Source organism: Atractosteus spatula, chromosome 5 (genome assembly GCF_055471065.1).
Source record: "Atractosteus spatula isolate fAtrSpa1 chromosome 5, fAtrSpa1.hap1, whole genome shotgun sequence".
In the NCBI taxonomy this organism is placed as follows: domain Eukaryota; kingdom Metazoa; phylum Chordata; class Actinopteri; order Semionotiformes; family Lepisosteidae; genus Atractosteus; species Atractosteus spatula.
In genome coordinates, this window is record NC_142710.1 from 47,412,503 (window position 1) to 47,430,517 (window position 18,015).

At 39.2% G+C, this 18,015-nt stretch overlaps 2 protein-coding genes across 9 annotated transcripts in view; one reads left to right on the forward strand and one right to left on the reverse strand.

Annotated features, from left to right (window-relative positions):
• The window catches only part of cep15 (centrosomal protein 15), a 58,481-nt gene that overhangs the window by 31,207 nt on the left and 9,259 nt on the right, over nt 1-18,015 (forward strand). The window lies entirely within an intron of this gene.
• cadpsa (calcium dependent secretion activator a) overlaps nt 7,645-18,015 on the reverse strand; it is a 145,166-nt gene continuing 134,795 nt past the window's right edge. For all 8 annotated transcript variants that reach the window (XM_088915247.1, XM_088915244.1, XM_088915242.1 and 5 more), the window contains 2 exons: nt 10,644-10,748; nt 7,645-8,860 (listed from right to left, as the gene is read on the reverse strand). In XM_088915247.1, the coding sequence (XP_088771373.1) occupies nt 8,681-8,860; nt 10,644-10,748 (285 nt within the window). In that variant the 3' untranslated portion in view covers nt 7,645-8,680. The remainder of the gene's footprint in view (nt 8,861-10,643; nt 10,749-18,015) is intronic.

Below are 18,015 nucleotides of genomic sequence, written 5' to 3' on the forward strand. Positions count from 1 at the left end.
TGGGTTACAATTTAAAAAATGTTCAATCAGTGTAACAGATAAATTAACATTAAAAATGACTAATTTATTTTCAATGCTGTACAATTCTTATTAGTCAAACAGCATGAAAAACCCATCAGTATAACCATGTTCTTTAAAATCTAGTTCACTTTTACAAATCACTTTGTTTTGAAAAATTGTATTTGTATTTAAATTGTAGCAAAATACAAAACCAGAAGTTATCACAATTCTTCTTTATAGTCCATTTCATTGACATGGAAAAAATATTTTAATTATTTGTATTAACAGAATTTTATCATTGCCTTACATTAAGTATCCTTCCAATTTCCTGCAGTGAAATGTAAAAATGCAAAGTGGACATAAGATTGCAGCTTGTGGTTTTATTTAAATAGCAAATCCCCTTAGAAGTCATTTTTTCCCCAAATTGAACTGAAGTGTCAGTGTTAGGAATGTTTCAACAGTTCACTTGTCTGAACTGTTTTCTAGGACCTCGTCAACCTCAGCATATTTTTCTGATCTGCACCTAAGTGCAAAATAATCCTCAGCTTTCTTATATCTTAAGGCCTGCATCTAAAAAAATGCCTAAGCATGGTGAATAATGAGAATATATGGAAACAGACCAACTACTAGATAATCTAGAAAAATGCTGTAAGAAAGATGCGCTAGATCGAATGTCTTGAAGCCTTTATTATGCACATATATTATTTTTGCCAATAGCCAAAGTTCGAATAGTGAAATAGTGCCTGCAACCTTACTTCATAATACTACAAGAACAATAAACTTCAGAACTGTTACTTCCAGAATTGGGTATAATTGCACTGTTAGTTTATTTTCTGCTATTAGAACAGCTGAGTCAAAGTCCTGAGGGTAGGAAGATTATACATTATACATCACAAAAGGTTAGGACTCCTGACCTGAGTTTTGTAGAATTCTATTAGATTGTTCATACATATGTACAGTATACTGTATGGCATCAGTCACTCATCTAACATTGTTGCAAATGCAAATATAGTTGTTAATTTTTAATTTAATCAAATGTTTCACTAAATATTTCCACAACTCATCTCTACATATTTGTTGAGATGATAAATAGAACAGATATCCCTTCTAAATATTTTAAATAAATAAAATAAATCAATTCTAAATAACCCTTGTAGATAAAATACTCCTATTACTTTTATCTGTCTGTTTGGCAATTCTAAATTTTATTCTAAAATGTGATTTTCTGTCCTAAATATATTCATTTTTCTACACTTTAAATCCTGTTTTTACTGGTGTCCATAGGTTTCCAGGTTGCATATGTTGAAAGGAAAATACACTAATGTAAGTGGTGTATATTTACTAAAGGGTAACTGTGCCATGAAAATACATAGTAGGAGAAAGCTTTATCAAACTAAAGTTTTTCACGGCCTAATGTTTTATCTAATCTTAATGCAAATCTTGACACATTCTTTGTGCCTCCTCCACAATTTGGAATCTCCAATTCACAGCCTACTTCACTCACTGCTGAAACCCTTGTATCAACACTGGGAAGATGAAGAACACATATCAGATCAGATTGCTTTGTTGGCTGTATACAATTTCTTGTATTAAGACTTTGTCTTTTCGCTTACCCCAACTTGCTCTCCATGAGACACACAGACAGGGAGAGAAGCTTGGGGTCAGAGCACAGGGTCAGCCATTTATACAGCACCCCTGGAGCAGTTGGGGTTAAGGGCCTTGCTCAGGGGCCCAATGAAGAGGGTTCCTCTGCCAGCTGCGGGACACGAACCAGCAACCTTCCAGCCACAGGCGTACATCCTTAGCCACAGAGCTGCCACACCTCCCACATGTAGACATGTGCTGTCAGACTGTCCGCTTCTTATTCACACCTCAAGCTCCCGATCACCCCTGCCCCTGCTGGGACTTGATCCCTGTTGCTCACAGACTGTGCACACACAGTGCCACTCCAGAATACCGGGTCCTTCACCATGGAAGAAATTCAGACTGTGTAGGTTTCAGAGGGGTTGATTTCACCTACAGTACTTGTATGTAGTGCCTTCTGCATGCTCAATGCTATTGTATTAGCAGAATAACTAAAGCTAGAGGGATATTGAAAATGACAGATAAAGCTCCTTTTATAATCCTGGGGCTAGTGTTGCACAGCAGTCCAAAAAATGTATTAGTAATTCAACCTTCCCCATTAGTGCAGAAGCCAACTAAACACTGTTGGAGAATCCTGGCTGATTTCATAATGTGTTGACACTGTCTGGAACTAACGATAGTTGGACCTTAGGCCCAGATTGTGGCTTGAATGGGCATCCTTACTGATTACGTTACTCTGTATTTTCATTCTTTATATTTTTCTACCTTTTGTGTACACTATATTTACACCATTTAAGTCCAAGTTAACAACTACACACAACAGTTTCACTACTCACTGTGAATTTAATATTAATTATATTGAATAATATTAATTATTTTGAAAATCTCTTACTGTTCCATAACATTATATGTGCATTTGTTTTATAAAGCTTAGTCAGTCATTAATCTGATAATGGTTGCCACCACGGTTGTCCAATGGATGTTTATGTGGTGAAACAATCTGTAAGTCACTAATCCATTCATTTTCAAACCACTTCATGCAGTACAGGTTTGCAAGGGAGCTGGAGCCAAGGCACAAGGCAGGATCCACCCTGGACAGGTTGGCAGTCTATCACAGGACACACATAGACACAGACATGCACACACTCACACCAGGGCCAGTTTTCCCAGAAGCCAATTAACCTACCGTTAAGGTAGGAAACCGGAGCACCAGGAGGAAACCCACACGAACACAGGGAGAACATACAAACTCCAGTTAGTTAGTATGCCAGGTCCAGAATTGAACCCAGGGCCCCAGCACTGTAAGGCAACAACGCTAACTACTGTGCCAGTATGCCACCCTGTAAGCTATTCAATTCATGGAAAATGTCTTGAAGTAATCAGCCTGGGTTTGTTTTGTTCTTAAGGATAAGATAAGAAGGTCTGAGCAAAATAAGATAAAAACGTAAGAGGATTTGGCTTTTTTATTAAATAAATTTGAACGGGACCTTGTTAGTGGTTAAATAAGAGGTATTTGAACTGTCTTGAACCACAGAGCCATAAACCAATTCAAGCCTAAACTTTTAAAAACAAGGTGTTTTGTGTGTCTTTCCTGTGGTAAAATATTCTGTAAAGTAAGTCTGTTCTTTCACCATGCATTTTTTAAGTTGACATTTGGGGAGTTTTGGTTACCTCTACTTGAAAACAATTAAAACATTCATTACAGCACATTAGTTCTTGCTCTAGGTTTTGTTTACTTTCCAGCAGTAGTTAATTTCAGCATGTCTAATAAAGTAGCATGCTGCTTTTAATATCAATAGAGCAGACATCCTTGTTTTAAATCCATATTTCATAAACAAAAGTGTTAGGCTGGGAACAGGTCTTGCTGTGATGGTCAATTGCTGAATCTTTTATTTGGATACTGTTATCTTTCCTATTTCCTAACCTGATTGAAGCTTAAAAACCAAAGCAGCTCAGAGCGTGCTGGAATAAATCTCTTCTTTCATTAATCTGCTGTGATGCCCTCTCCCTTTCAAAATTGTTCCATTCAGGCTGGATTTATAAGGAAATTAAATATATAATATCTGTGCTTCACATGTCAGATTGGATGTAGAGGTACTGGGATTTTTGATTATACATAAATCAGGAAAAATACTGCTGCTGTAAACCTTACGTTCAAACAATTAGGTCACTATTGTAGTCCTAAATAACATATTTCTACTCTAGACTTTCTCATTTGTCTTTCTCTGCCCTGTGTCCCCAGGAAGAGAAGTAAATTGCTTTTCTGACTTCACTTTAATGTCTGAGAGAGAAATACTTTATTTCTGTTCTGCTTTATTTTTCCTAGGTGAAATTCAGCCTGTTTGTCTTCTAAAACCTGGTGGTTAATAGGTGTTTGCCATTCTCTTACCCTTATGTCAGTGCAGCTGTTCTGAATTTTTAGCATACTTTGGAATTGTTGAAAACCTATGGATCTGGAAAGAGGTGGCTTTTGAATGTTATTATTAAAACAATTGCCCTTCCCCTAAAAAGTGTGCTGAAGGTGAAATAACTTGTGGTGATGAACAAGTGTGTGTATGTTGTGTGGTCTTTTCCAAATGCTGTCTGTGGCATCTTATAATGGAACTTGCTCATCAGCTCTTTGCTAGAAGTGTTGGAAAGAAAAGCTAATGACAGCATTACAGATTATCCTCAGGTTGTCTGGATGGTTTCACCACATTCCTGACCCAGTTTAAACTCCCCACCACCTGTGCAGAGCCCTGCCACAGGCCCATGGAGATGGACTCCTTTTCTTTCTTTAGGGGCCTAACCTCTTTAATGAACTGTGCTGAAAGCATAGAGTGGATCTGATATTTTTCTATGTGCACTAATTGTCACAGGCTTTAAAAAAATACGCACCTGAGGAAAACACTGCATACATTTTGGAGAGTTAGTGCTGACTAGAGAATTGTGCATCTCTTGCTGAGATCACTGTGAACCATAATGCCCAAGATGTACCAGAAACTGCTTTTATCTGAAAAGTGGAAGGAGCTCTGGGTAACCAAACTCAAATTACACCATAAGAATTCTTTGCCAACTGGGCACTGCAACTATGCGAAGTCCCAGTCAGTGTTGACTAGTGACCTGGGAATTGAAATGTCTGATACTCTACATTAACATCTCAAATGTTGTTTTCAAATTGGGACATTGAAGTTGGTACTTGTGTGTCATAAAATTATTAATTACTTCATTATCTGTGCAGCAGTAGAGGATATCCAAAAGTAACATATGTTGACAGTAAATTTAGAATTATGTATATATAGTAGGATATTTAGGTATATCTCAACTTATGCATAAGATAAGATGCCAAAAATGCAGGGCAATTCAAAGATGCATAAATTAATCTAATAAAAAATAATTTCCCATAAGAATATGTATATAAACAGCTTCATACAGTGTCTTAGAAAATATTCACCACCTTGATTTTTTCCATATTGTGGTTTTAAGCTGATTATTAATTGTAGAGTGTTTTGTTGAATCATTTATTTGAAAAAAATCATTTATTTCTTGAAGGGTGATGTTGACATTTTTTTCATACTTTTTAAAGTAACTTAAATAATGTTTTATTTACAAATCCTTTTAATTTATTTTCATTTTTTAATTTTAATTTATTTAATTATTTTACATTTTAAGATTTTTCACACAGAAACATACTTTGGTAATTTTATTGATTTTGAGTTTCTGTACAATACATATATAAAGCACAGACTATGATGCAGAGACATTGTAGAGATTTATTTAGCAAGCGTGACATGATGGGAGATAAATGGTGGCTGGAAGAGCACATACACATACAGGGATTGCCCAGCTTTCTGAGTCATCCAAAGAGTTCTGTTCATATGTGCACAGTTTATACTGTATTATGATCACTCTATAGTGAGTATTAAGAAGTAGTACATATTCTTGAGGCTTATTACTCTAAAAACATACATGCTCTGACCACAGAATGGTACTTTTTGTAGGATAACTGAGGTTTACTTTCAGGTGTTTGCAAAGATGCAGACACATTTATTTTTCCATATTCATTCTTGCTATAATCTAAGTATCTCTCTTGTTTTAATTTGTAACATGCATTAAACTTAATCCTTTGATCTCTGTGATGACTGTTGCCTTGGTCTCATATCTTCTGACACGATCTTTGAATAATGTTTAATCGGGTTGAGAAAATCTGATTGAGAATTGTATGTGATCTGCCACTGTCCCCGTAACCTATTGTCATGTAATGGAAACTCTGAAGATGAGCTGTTTTTTAATTTGAATCTTTAATCCAAAGCTCTTAAGAAAAATGGTTAAGGTACAAGATGATAAAGTGCTCCAGGCATCAAGTATGCATTTCAGTGTAGCCTAACAAATATTTTCATTGGTAGAATGAGAGTTACAATATGTATGTGCTTGGTAAAAGTGCAAGATGAAGATTAAATTCTAAAGACACAAATAACTCGAAACCCGATACACCTTCACATGATTGTGTTTGTTGTTGGATATGATTTGTTTCCTTAATACCTGCTAAGGAAATGAGGCAAAAGCCCCAAAGACTCATGTTTGTCTGTTTTTGAAGCATCTCTTGAAGCGGAAAACAGGCAGTGACCCTTCAGCATTAAAGTTTTTTTTAAGTTTTTTTTTTTAAGTTTTTCTCCTTCACAAAAGACAGTAAGCTTTCTCAAACTATGAAGTAATGTAACGATGCACTATTACATATTTTACTTCAACTAAAATAGAGCATAAATGGTATACTTCAGTTGTATTTTAAGAAAAGATCTGACTATTCATTTCCAATGCTAATATATTTGTAGCTAAATGTAAAATGTAAAACAAATGTAAAAAACAGTATCTTAAAAAGACATACTGTACTAACAGAGCACTTGGAAAACGTATGCACAAACACACTGCTTCTGAACGTTGAGGAAAACAAAATTGTCTAGAAAACCTTTTGTCTGTTACACACTGGTTATTTACTATCTTATTTATAGTCCTCCATCTGCAAACCACATAGGCTCAGAGAGGCACTGAAAATGGTAAAGTGAGACTTGCTTGACAAAGAATGCTCTTTACAGAAGGACAAGTGTGCGCTGCTGCAGAACTGATCAAGGGGTCAAATCAGCTACATATCAGGCAGGTGTTGCATAGCTGACAGTATGAAGAACAATAGTGTGTATAAGAATGTTTCAATGAGACAGAAAGTCTGAAATGCCAGTAATTTTTATTTTAAGCTCATGCCATTACATCAGCATTATCTCTTGTACAGAAACTCACCCTTCTCAGTTCACTATGAGTATGCATGGTCTTGCAATGAAGAATTCTCTAGGATGCTATTTTACCCAAGAGCTTATGCTGTCCTTATCATCAAATCCAAACCATTCTATTCATGGCTCCCTTATTGCCCCTGAATTATGAAGCTTACAAAGTAAATGCAGGTGGCTCCTTAGCACAGTGGTTATCATTGTTATCTCACAATCCTTGGGCCCTGCGTTCAGTTCTGGACCTGGGGTGCAATCTGCAAGGAGTTTGTATGTTCTCATCGTCTTCATGGTTTTTGTTTTTGCCAGATGCTCGGGTTTCCTCCTACAGTCCTAAGACAAACTGGAAGGTTAATTGATTCATGGGAAAATTGGCCCTGGTGCGAGTGGGTGTGTGTGTCTGTGTATGAACTGCAAAGGCCTGGCGTTCTGTCCAGGGTGTATCTTGCCCTGCGCCCATTGCTTGCTGGGATAGGCTCGGGTTTCCCTGCAACCCTGAATTAGAAAATTCTTGTTAACAAATCAGTGCATATCTTCTGTCCGTTTGCTTTGTGGTCTTCCTATCTTTGCACCTGACTTGTGCAGTTTGCGTGAGGCATTGCCATGTATCAACCTTAGCCATTGGCCCTGTACATGATACTGTCAACCTGACTATTTATATAGCAGTGTTAATGCAAAAGCACAGGAACCAAGAATAGAATAATAGAAAGTGGAAACACCCCTGCGTTTTTGTTTCAAAATGAAATATTTCATTGATGGTGTTTTTTAATAAAACCATTAAAAAAGAGGTGAAATAAGCAGTATATTTGTACAGTTATTTTATTGAGAGGCCACAGTTCTTGCATATTACAACTGTTGGCTTGTGTAAGGCAAAAGCAAGATGGATCCACCAGTTACTTCACACAGAAACAAAAGCTTTTGTTGAGGAATGATCCTGGGACATGCAGCTACTGCTTAAAATGCAATGTACAGCGTTTTATATATACAAAACAACACTGGAACTAAAATAATGTTGGGCATTTTGTACTATTGAAATACAAAAAAAAATTATAAACACACTTCCAGTTCCAGGAGTGGTTAAAGTAAGATAGGTAAGGGAAAACTTTTTTTCGTCTTCAAAAAGATTATTATGTAAAAGTGCTACATAACTAAAATATAAGAATTTAAAATTCACCAGTTACTTAAAACATAAAAAATGATCTGTATTATTCTCCAACAAGATATCACAAAAGAAAAATGAGCATTTCTAAAATACTAGCTCATTTCATTGAAAATTGTGGCTTAACAACATCTTGTTGGTAAAAAGGTGATGAGACATTTCAACCAGAATGGAGGACAGGAACTTAAAACACACGCTGACTGAAAATGTCCAGTTTATGAAATACTTAAATACAGATAGTCATGTTATTTTAAGCAGTTGGCATCCACGTAAAAACGAATGAAACAAATAAAAAGGATCTATACACTCATCTTCACAACAATGTACCATCAATGTATGTACAGGACGTAGAAGAAGCGCCACACAGGTTTGCTTTAAACAGGGACACACCTAGCAGTATTCCTAATTATCTCACTTAACATTGTCAAACAAATGGTACTCCATATTGCTTAGGAACACATAGAAATGAATTTAGAAATCAATGAGTCAAAGATTGGTGCTAACTTTGTTATAACACGGCTAAAATGTCAATCTTGTTTTTATTTTTTGTTACTGTTATAGTTTCATCATGGGCATTAAAGAGCTGACAGAAAAATTCCTAGAGTGGCTAACTGAATAACAGAGTTGGTACATGCATTTGTTACCAGGCTAAATCAAAAGTGGGGGCACTATTTATGAAGATCTAGTCATCTTCTTCATCTTCCTCATCGCTGTCCTTCATCGTTATTCCCTGCATGCCACCACCTTCTCTCACTGATGCTGTGGCCTCTTCCAGGGTCAGTCGGTTCCGAACAGTCTCATACATCTTGCTGTTTAAAGTGGAGTCCAGCACACCCTGCAGTCGAAAATCCCTATATTTTTTCTACAAACACAAAAAATATTTGCATTTATCTTTTCGTGTCACTCGAGTGACAATTATAAGGGGTCTCTTTAAAACTAATGGAGTCCAGACACTTCCAAAATCAAAATCAAAGCTATCATAATTTAATTAATCATTTCACTGAACAGTTTTTCAACTCCAGTCATGATTGATTTCCTGTAAGAGGAGCAAACCCTACTGAAAACTCTTATGGGTGTTATTATTATTTCACGACAAGCTACCATGAAATGTCAAGGTTAAAAAAATTCACATCATTTAATAAGATGACAAATATTTAACATGCAATACTTAGGCAAGTGATGACAAAGAGAACAATACAAAGATGAAGAGCCACAAAATGCAGTTATCCCAATACATTTGTCCTCTGAGTTCAACTATCCACAGTCGCCTTTACTGATTTTAGAAGTGTAATTTAAAATAAATAAACCCGTTAAGACACATTATTCACAATTTAAATGATATTGTGTACATCTATTGTACATGGAAAACGGAATGAATAAGATTGGATCACAGATCGAAGTGTCCTGTAACTACACGATCTGTAGCAGATATTTAATGTTTTTTGTTCCCATCGGGAAAATGGTATAGTATTGTTCCTGACTGCAGCACTGAAGTGTGGATCCTCCTACTCAATCAAATGAACAAAAAAAGTGTATGATGCAATACTTCCAGGGCTCATTTCCACCAACACCACTATGGAATCACACTGAAATATTTATCATGCAACAAAGTACGAAACTGCACTTTCAGGGCATGTTATGCCACCTTCATGACCCCTTCTAGATAATCTGATTTACCTATTGTATGCAGAGCTGTTTCAATTAATTCCAAGAATAATTTGATTTGCATCCTGTAAATGATCTGTGAGACACACACCATACAGGCAGCTGGCAGGCAGCATGCTCTTTTAGCAAGAAAGTATAGTAATATTATTTGTATAGATGCAGTGTATTTAAGGGATTTGGAAACAGCAGTTTTATTGTATCTAAGCTAAATGTTTTTTAGATTATTATCTTGTATATTAAAAAAACGAGTTAATATAATTATATGTACAGATCAATGTAAAAAAACTGCAGAAATTAGATGTGATACTTTTATATTCTTATAATTTTAATTAAGCACATGGAAGCCATATAATGAGATACCTCCCTACCTTCTAGACTACAACAAATTCCCATTCCACAGAAAACAGTGAACATAATTAAACTATTCCATGCTTGATCTACTGTACAGTATTTCAATTTACAGTTTCAAGCTGGAAGCTTAGATGTGTTTATGTAAGATATGCATCAATATTTTAGTGATATACTGTGGAGAGTAATGCTCACCAGATCTCATATGTGTGATTATTATTTACTAATTCATTACAAATACTCCCCCCTGCCAGGAAATCCTGTCAAGCTTTCAATCTTGAAACACCGAGTGACTATGTTTTCTTTGTTTCAAAATAATAAACAGTTGTATTAATATTTGGATACACACATAAAAAATATTTTCCTAGATTTGATTAAAGAGCATTAGATAATTAGATGGAAGGCACAGGAATTCAAACCTCCTGAGATGAAGGCTACGCACAGTAACCCACAATATTACCCATGAGCTCTATAGCTGGATATGGTTTATTAAAACTAGCAAAACAATTTGTGCATAATTCTGGAAATATATAAATGTGATCTACTGAACTGTTATATATTATTAAATATCCAGCATTTATTATGGGTAGTTTGTGCTCTGCAGCAGATACATATTTTTATATCAGCATTACCTTTACAATCCTAATAAGAATTTTCAGTTGATAAACATGAAGTTGTAGGTCCATTCGGTCCGTCAACCAGGTGCCAACGAGATTCATTGTACTGGTGTACCATTGCTGAAAAACAGACAAATAGCATTCTCCAGCAAAACAAACAAAAACAGAGTAATCAAAAGAAAACAGAAATAATAATAAAACACATTAACATCATGTTTTAATTTCCACCTTTGGGGTATAACAATAGTCTTCCCTTGGAACCTTTATGCCCTAGTTTTGAATCTATACATCAGCAACATTGTCCACATGGTGTACAAATAATTCTGAGCTGTACATGGAAACCATATAATGAGATCGTTTCCTACCCTCAAAAGAACAGCAATTTCCTCTTCCACAGAAAACACTGAAAATGGGTTAGAGAGATCTTCAACATGCATAGTACTTCCAAGTTGGGAGCACTGTTGATGAAACGTATGAGCCGGTATTTTCAAAGTTGTACCAAGGCCTCTGCTTTTGGCCTAGTCAAATTGCTCTTGGTAAGTCCTATTGTCAGTTTTTGTCTAGCAATCTGTAGAAGGTCCTCTCAAAAATTACCTTGTTAAGATCAATATACAACTTAGTAATGAGGGACTTTAAAGGATGGAACATGGTGTGATCGGGTTCACTGATTTGTTTTGCCACTTTACATTTTTCAACCTAAACCATCACTTTACATCCAGGTGCCTGGTTTAATTCATGCCCCCCATCTTGAAAACCTTCAGAAACATCACCCATGACCCTGGAAAATTTAATCATTCAGCAAGAAGTGAAGAACTGATTAAAGAAGCAGACTGCTTCTCCCTATCACGAAAAAGCCCAAACAGGTGACCTTGCCTTTATTTCAGTCAGCTATTAACTGTAGCATCCATAAATGCAAGTCTCTCCATTTCAAGTACTTTTTCACACTGAGTGAAAATGTGTACTTGGGAAAACACTCTACAAAATGATTAGATGAACTAAATTAGGATTCAATAAACATAAAACCCCCCTGAAGAAGGCTCCACGGCCAAAACGTTGTGTTCTCTTTCTTCTTTTTTTTCAGCATGGAATAAACCTATTACTTGTTCCTATAAAACCCCCCATTCTAGTATGAATGCAGTTTTTTTGGCTTTTTTAAGTTAATACTTTTCTTACTCTTTTTTTCATTTTCACCATTCCTAGTATAAATCGATATATGAACATAATTACTACTTCATTGTATTTTGTATTGTTTTTAGAACGAACTAGTTGTTATTATAGAAATGTGACTATCAATTTGTTCCCTTTCATGGATGCAATACAGTCATAATCAATGGGGAAGCTCCATATCTCTGATCATTTCCCTTCACTGGGTTGTCATTTATTCTTTCCTTCCACACGAGAGAAGACTTCTCTTAACTTCTGGGTTCAAAAGACATCAACTGGCTTTTACAACTCTTATTAGTCCTGGATACCCTTGATCTTGATCTTAACCTTGATGGCGCTGACTGCTGCTTGTGACCTTTCAAGCTCTCAAGCTTGGCTTGTCCTCAGTGGCTCATGGGTTTTGAGTGGCTTCATTTGGCCTTCATTTGGATTTCAAAGCCCTTAAAAGCTTTACTTGTAGTATGCTAACAACTGTTACGGTTTGATATTAGCATCACGCTCAAAGGGAGGGGCCCATCATAGCTTCTCTAACAGATCTTTCCATGAGTGCTGTAAGAGGACCAGGGAAAGGGTCATTTATAACCGGTATTTCCGTAACGAAACACTGGATATACTAGATATAGACCTAGGCAAGATGGCCGCCAAGAATAACCAACTGACCCGCTGTTGGAAAAGATCTATGCGGCGAAACAATGAGACACAGGTGAGCTGCGTCAGGAAACAGAATACAAATGCCCCAGAAGGAGTGAGCCGGGGCGGAAGCCGATAAGGTGAAAGCATTTTGGTGGAAGGAGAGATTTAGGAGTGTGCTGGAAGGAACTAAAGAATAACGAACTATTGGATATGGTATATGACAAAGATTTACGGACTTTGACTTGGATACGGTGCAGATTATTGTGGACATACGGGCTCGGATATTTGGATCGTTTAAGGATACTGGCAATGGATTACGGAACGGATTTGGAAAACATACGGATGAAGGACAAAAGAAGATCAGTGTGGTGTGAGTTACATCTCTTTTACACTTGTTTTCCCCCGGCGAAACCACAATTGGTGGAGGGTGCGGGCACTCGCTGCTCGGGTTTGAGAATCAAAGAAAGTAAGTTTTTTTTTGTGTGTGTGTGGGTTTCGCTTGCGTGTGTGGAGAAAAACAATGGAACAGCTAATACAGCAATTGTCCCAGGCCACCCTCGTCCAGTTTCAGGCTTTAAAAGGACAGCAAGAAGCTATCCAAGCGCAACGGGAGGCAAATCAAATTCAAACCGAAACTAACAAACGAATTATAGAGGGGCAGAAATTAGTATGGGAAGAATTGCAAAGATTAGGGGAAGAATTCAGGCAGACCCCAGTAACAGGGAGAGACACCGTTCAGGCTGAACAAATTGGGCTACAAAAGATGACAGAACTTGATGATGTGGAGGCTTATTTAACCACATCTGAAAGAACTGCATCTCGAAATGCATGGCCCAAGGAGCAATGGGCCAGGAGAGTAGCGCCTTATTTAATTGGAGAAGCCCAAAAGGCCTATTATGATTTAAAAGAAGAAGATGCAGAGACTCTGTTACAATTATGAGACTCTGAAAAAGGAGATTTTGGCAATACGAGCGGTCCGGTTTCACAATTGGAGATACCAAATGGACAAGCCTACGAGGTCTCAGATGTTTGACCTGGTACATCTGGCAAAGAAATGGCTCCAGCCAGTAGAATTAAACCCAGGACAGGTGGTAGAAAGGGTGGTGTTGGATCACTTCGTGAGGAGTCTGCCTGTTCATCTGAAAAGGAAAGTGAGTGATGGGGATCCCCAGACACTAGATCAGGCAGTGGATTTAGTGGACAGACACCATGCCAAAGAGGCCTTGATTAGGGAGGAAAAGGGGGACTTTCGAAAAGAGGAGAGAAGAAGCCCCAAGTCTGGAAACTGAAATGAAGTATCGGCCGATAAAGTACAATGATTATCGAGGACCTATACAGTTTAAGAAACTCCTTCGGGAAAGATCAGACTCAAGGCCCTGACCATGGAAAGAAACCCGACGATGTTTTAATTGTCATGAAGAAGGGCATTTAGCCAGCCATTGCCCTGGCCTGTCCGAACCCATGCAGGTAGACCCCAGAGATGAAGCCAAGTGTAACTACTTTACAGCACGGGTCCCAACCTGCGAGGATCCCCATCTTACGAAAATCGAGATAGGGGGAGAACCCGTCGAGGCCTTGTTGGACTCCGGCAGTACTGTGACCCTGGTGACCCCTACAATACTTCCTGGAGAACTGGAGATCCGGGGAACAAAGGCGATACCCATTACTTGCATTCATGGGGATACCAAGGTCTATCCGACGGTAGAAATAAGCATCTCTACGGAACAGGGGACCTACCGTTCAACTGTCGGAGTGGTTGAGCAGTTGCCTTACCCTGTGGTACTGGGACGAGACTGTCCCCACTTCCTCCAAATTTGGAACACTGTCCAAACAGCTAGGCGAAGACCAGTTCCCTGTCCAGAAGGCCAAGGTGACGCCCCTAACGATGTCCCAGATGAGACGGACCCACAAGAAGGAGGAACTGGACTTGGAGATGAATTCGTAAATATGGATTTAATGGACTTGGAGCCACCTGAACATTGTGGTACGTTTGGGACGGCCCAATTAGAAGATGGAAATTTGAAGCATGCGTGGGGACATGTCAGGAAAATTGATGGGAAGTGGTGTACTGATCCTAGTACATTGAGTTACCCCTATTTCATGATAAAAAATAATCTCTTCTATCAGGTGCAGCAGAAGGGACAGGAAGAAGTGGAACAACTCCTGATTCCCCAGGCCTACCAGATGAAGCTCCTTAACTTGGCTCATAGCCACCTCCTGGGTGGACACCTAGGGGTGAAGAAGACGTCCGAGAGACTACTCTCTAGGTTCTTTTGGCCAGGGATCTATAAGGCCATTGAGAAGTACTGTCGGGAATGCCTGGAGTGTCAGAAAACTGCTCCACAACCTTATTATAGAAACCCTTTGATTCCCCTCCCAATTATTGAAACCCCCTTTGAACGGATTGGGATGGATTTGGTGGGGCCCCTGATCCGAACCACCAAAGGTCACCAGTATATTTTAGTGATAGTGGACTATGCTACAAGGTACCCCGAAGCCATTCCGCTGAGAGCTGCCACCGCCAAAAATATAGCTAGGGAGCTAGTACAACTGTTTGCTCGGGTCAGAATTCCTAAAGAGATCTTAACTGATCACTCCTTTCTCCTTTCACTCCAACTCCTTTCATGTCTAAAGTCATGCGAGACTAATGTAAGCTACTGGGAATACACCAGATCCGAACCTCGGTCTATCACCCTCAAACCGTCGGGCTAGTCGAACGTTTTAATAAGACCCTGAAAAGCATGCTGAGGAAGGCTATGCAAAAGGATGGGAAAAATTGGGATCAGCTGCTCCCGTATCTCATGTTCGCAGTACGTGAAGTGCCACAGGCCTCGACCAGTTTTTCCCCATTTGAATTGCTATACTCTCGAAAACCACGGGGCCTATTAGACGTGGTCAAGGAATCTTGGGAACACCAACCCTCACCTTTACAGACCATCATCGAACATGTGGAACAAATGAGAGAAAGAATAAATGTTATTGTTCCCATTGTGAAAGAAAACCTGGAAAAAGCACAGGCTCAACAAAAACAAGTTTTTAATAGGGGAGCTATTGCGAGAGAATTTCAACGGGGTGATAAAGTACTGGTATTAGTTCCGACCCCCGAATGTAAATTCTTGGCCTCCTGGCAGGGTCCTTATGAGGTGGTGGAAAAGGTGGGACCGGTCAACTATAAGGTCAAGCAGCATGACCGAAGACGGCAGCATCAAATCTACCACATCAATCTATTGAAGAAATGGCATGAGACCGAAGTTCTGCTCACCCACTTCTCCCCTGACCCTTTGGAAGAAGAAACGGGAGCTGTAGCCATGGGAGACCTGGCTCCGCCTCAGAAACAGGAACTACAAGAATTCCTGTCCCAAAACAAAGATGTTTTTTCCCGGACACCTGGTCAAACCCATCTTATACGACATAAGATTACCACGGAACCAGGGAAGAAGGTAAGACTACCCCCGTATCGAGTACCTGAAGCTAAAAGGAAATTGATTAAAGAAGAGGTGGAAAAGATGCTAGAAATGGGAATAATAGAAGAATCCCATAGCGAGTGGGCGAGCCCGATAGTTCTGATCCCCAAGCCGGATGGAACTATTCGATTTTGTAACAATTTCAAACGGTTAAATAAGATCTCGTTGTTCGATGTATACCCCATGCCCCGTATTGATGAACTAATCGAGCGATTAGGTAACGCCCGATACATCAGCACCCTTGATCTTACGAAGGGATATTGGCAAGTGCCGCTGGCCGAAGAAGACAAACCCAAGACCTCTTTTGCCACACCTGAGGGGCTATATCAGTATAGGGTCCTACCCTTCGGTTTGCATGGCGCTCCCGCAACATTCCAAAGATTAATGGACTGAATACTGAGACCATATCGTGATTTTGCAGCTGCCTACTTGGATGACATTGTGATCCATAGCACGACATGGGAACAACATCTACAACACCTGGAAGCAGTGGCTGGAGCTTTGCGAGCAGCAGGATTAACAGCCAACCCAAATAAATGTTGTTTGGGGGCTCGGGAAGCCAATTATCTTGGTTATACGATTGGGAGAGGATTGGTCATGCCCCAAGAGCAGAAGGTGCAGTTAATTAAAAACTGGTCCAAACCTGCTACAAAGAAGCAAATCCAAACATTTTTGGGACTTGCGAGTTATTATTGACGTTTCATTCCAGGGTTTGCCTCCATTGCCGCACCTTTGCACGATTTAACAAAGACGAGTTCTCCGGAAAAAAATAAAATGGACCGACTTGGAAGAGAGGGCCTTTCAAGACTTAAAAGCATATCTCTCTTCTCAACCCGTCTTACAGGTACCGGACTTCAATAAACCTTTCATGGTACAAACTGATGCTTCTGACACTGGAATTGGAGCCATACTCTCGCAAGAAATTGATGGACTGGAGCATCCTATTCTATATATTAGTCGCAAGTTAAATCCTACTGAAAAACACTATTCTACCATAGAGAAAGAATGTCTAGCCATAAAATGGGGCCTGGACTATTTGAGGTATTATTTATTAGGAAGACGGTTTATATTGTACACAGATCATGCGCCATTAACCTGGATGTTACAAAATATGGATAAAAATGATAGGATTACACGATGGGGACTTCAAAGGTTTCAATTCCAAACGGTATATAGACCCAGAAGGAAACAAGGAAATGTAGACGCTCTCTCCCGAATGCACTGTTTATTTTTTTCTAGACCACCCAAGGACGGGGCTGATCTCAGGGGGAGGGAATGTAAGAGCACCAGGGGAAGGGTCATTTATAACCGGTATTTCCGTAACGAAACACTGGATATACTAGATATAGACCTCGGCAAGATGGCCGCCAAGGATAACCAGCTGACCCGCTGTTGGAAAAGATCTATGTGGCGAAACAATGAGACACAGGTGAGCTGCGTCAGGAAACAGAATATAAATGCCCCAGAAGCAGTGAGCCGGGGCGGAAGCCGATAAGGTGAAAGCGTTTTGGTGGAAGGAGAGATTTAGGAGTGTGCTGGAAGGAACTAAAGAATAACGAACTGTTGGATACGGTATATGACAAAGATTTACGGACTTCGACTTGGATACGGTGCGGATTATTGTGGACATACGGGCTCGGATAATTGGATCGTTTAAGGATACTGGCAATGGATTACGGAACGGATTTGGAAAACATACGGACGAAGGACAAAAGAAGATCAGTGTGGTGTGAGTTACATCTCTTTTACACTTGTTTTTTCCCAGCGACACCACAGTGTGTGCATAGTTTTCACAGCCTCTCTGCCAGTGACAACCACAGCAGGTCCCTGAAATTCCAGGGGATGTCCTGATAGTGTTGGACAGTAGTTATTCCTACAGTATGCGGTTTGCAGGGCTTCACTTTTAAAATTGGACTGCATGGACAGAAAAGTGGGCTGCTGCAAGCGAGGTTCCATTGTCACTGTGGGTTGTTGGGTCTGCCTTAGTGGGAGTGGATCATTCTCAAATCTCCCAGTCTAGCCTGCTCCAGGGGAGGTCTGTTTATACCTTGTTTCCTGGTGGGGATGCTTTATGTCAGCACTCCAGCAAGTATAATGTTCTCCGTTGCTAAGTAAGATGCCTACTG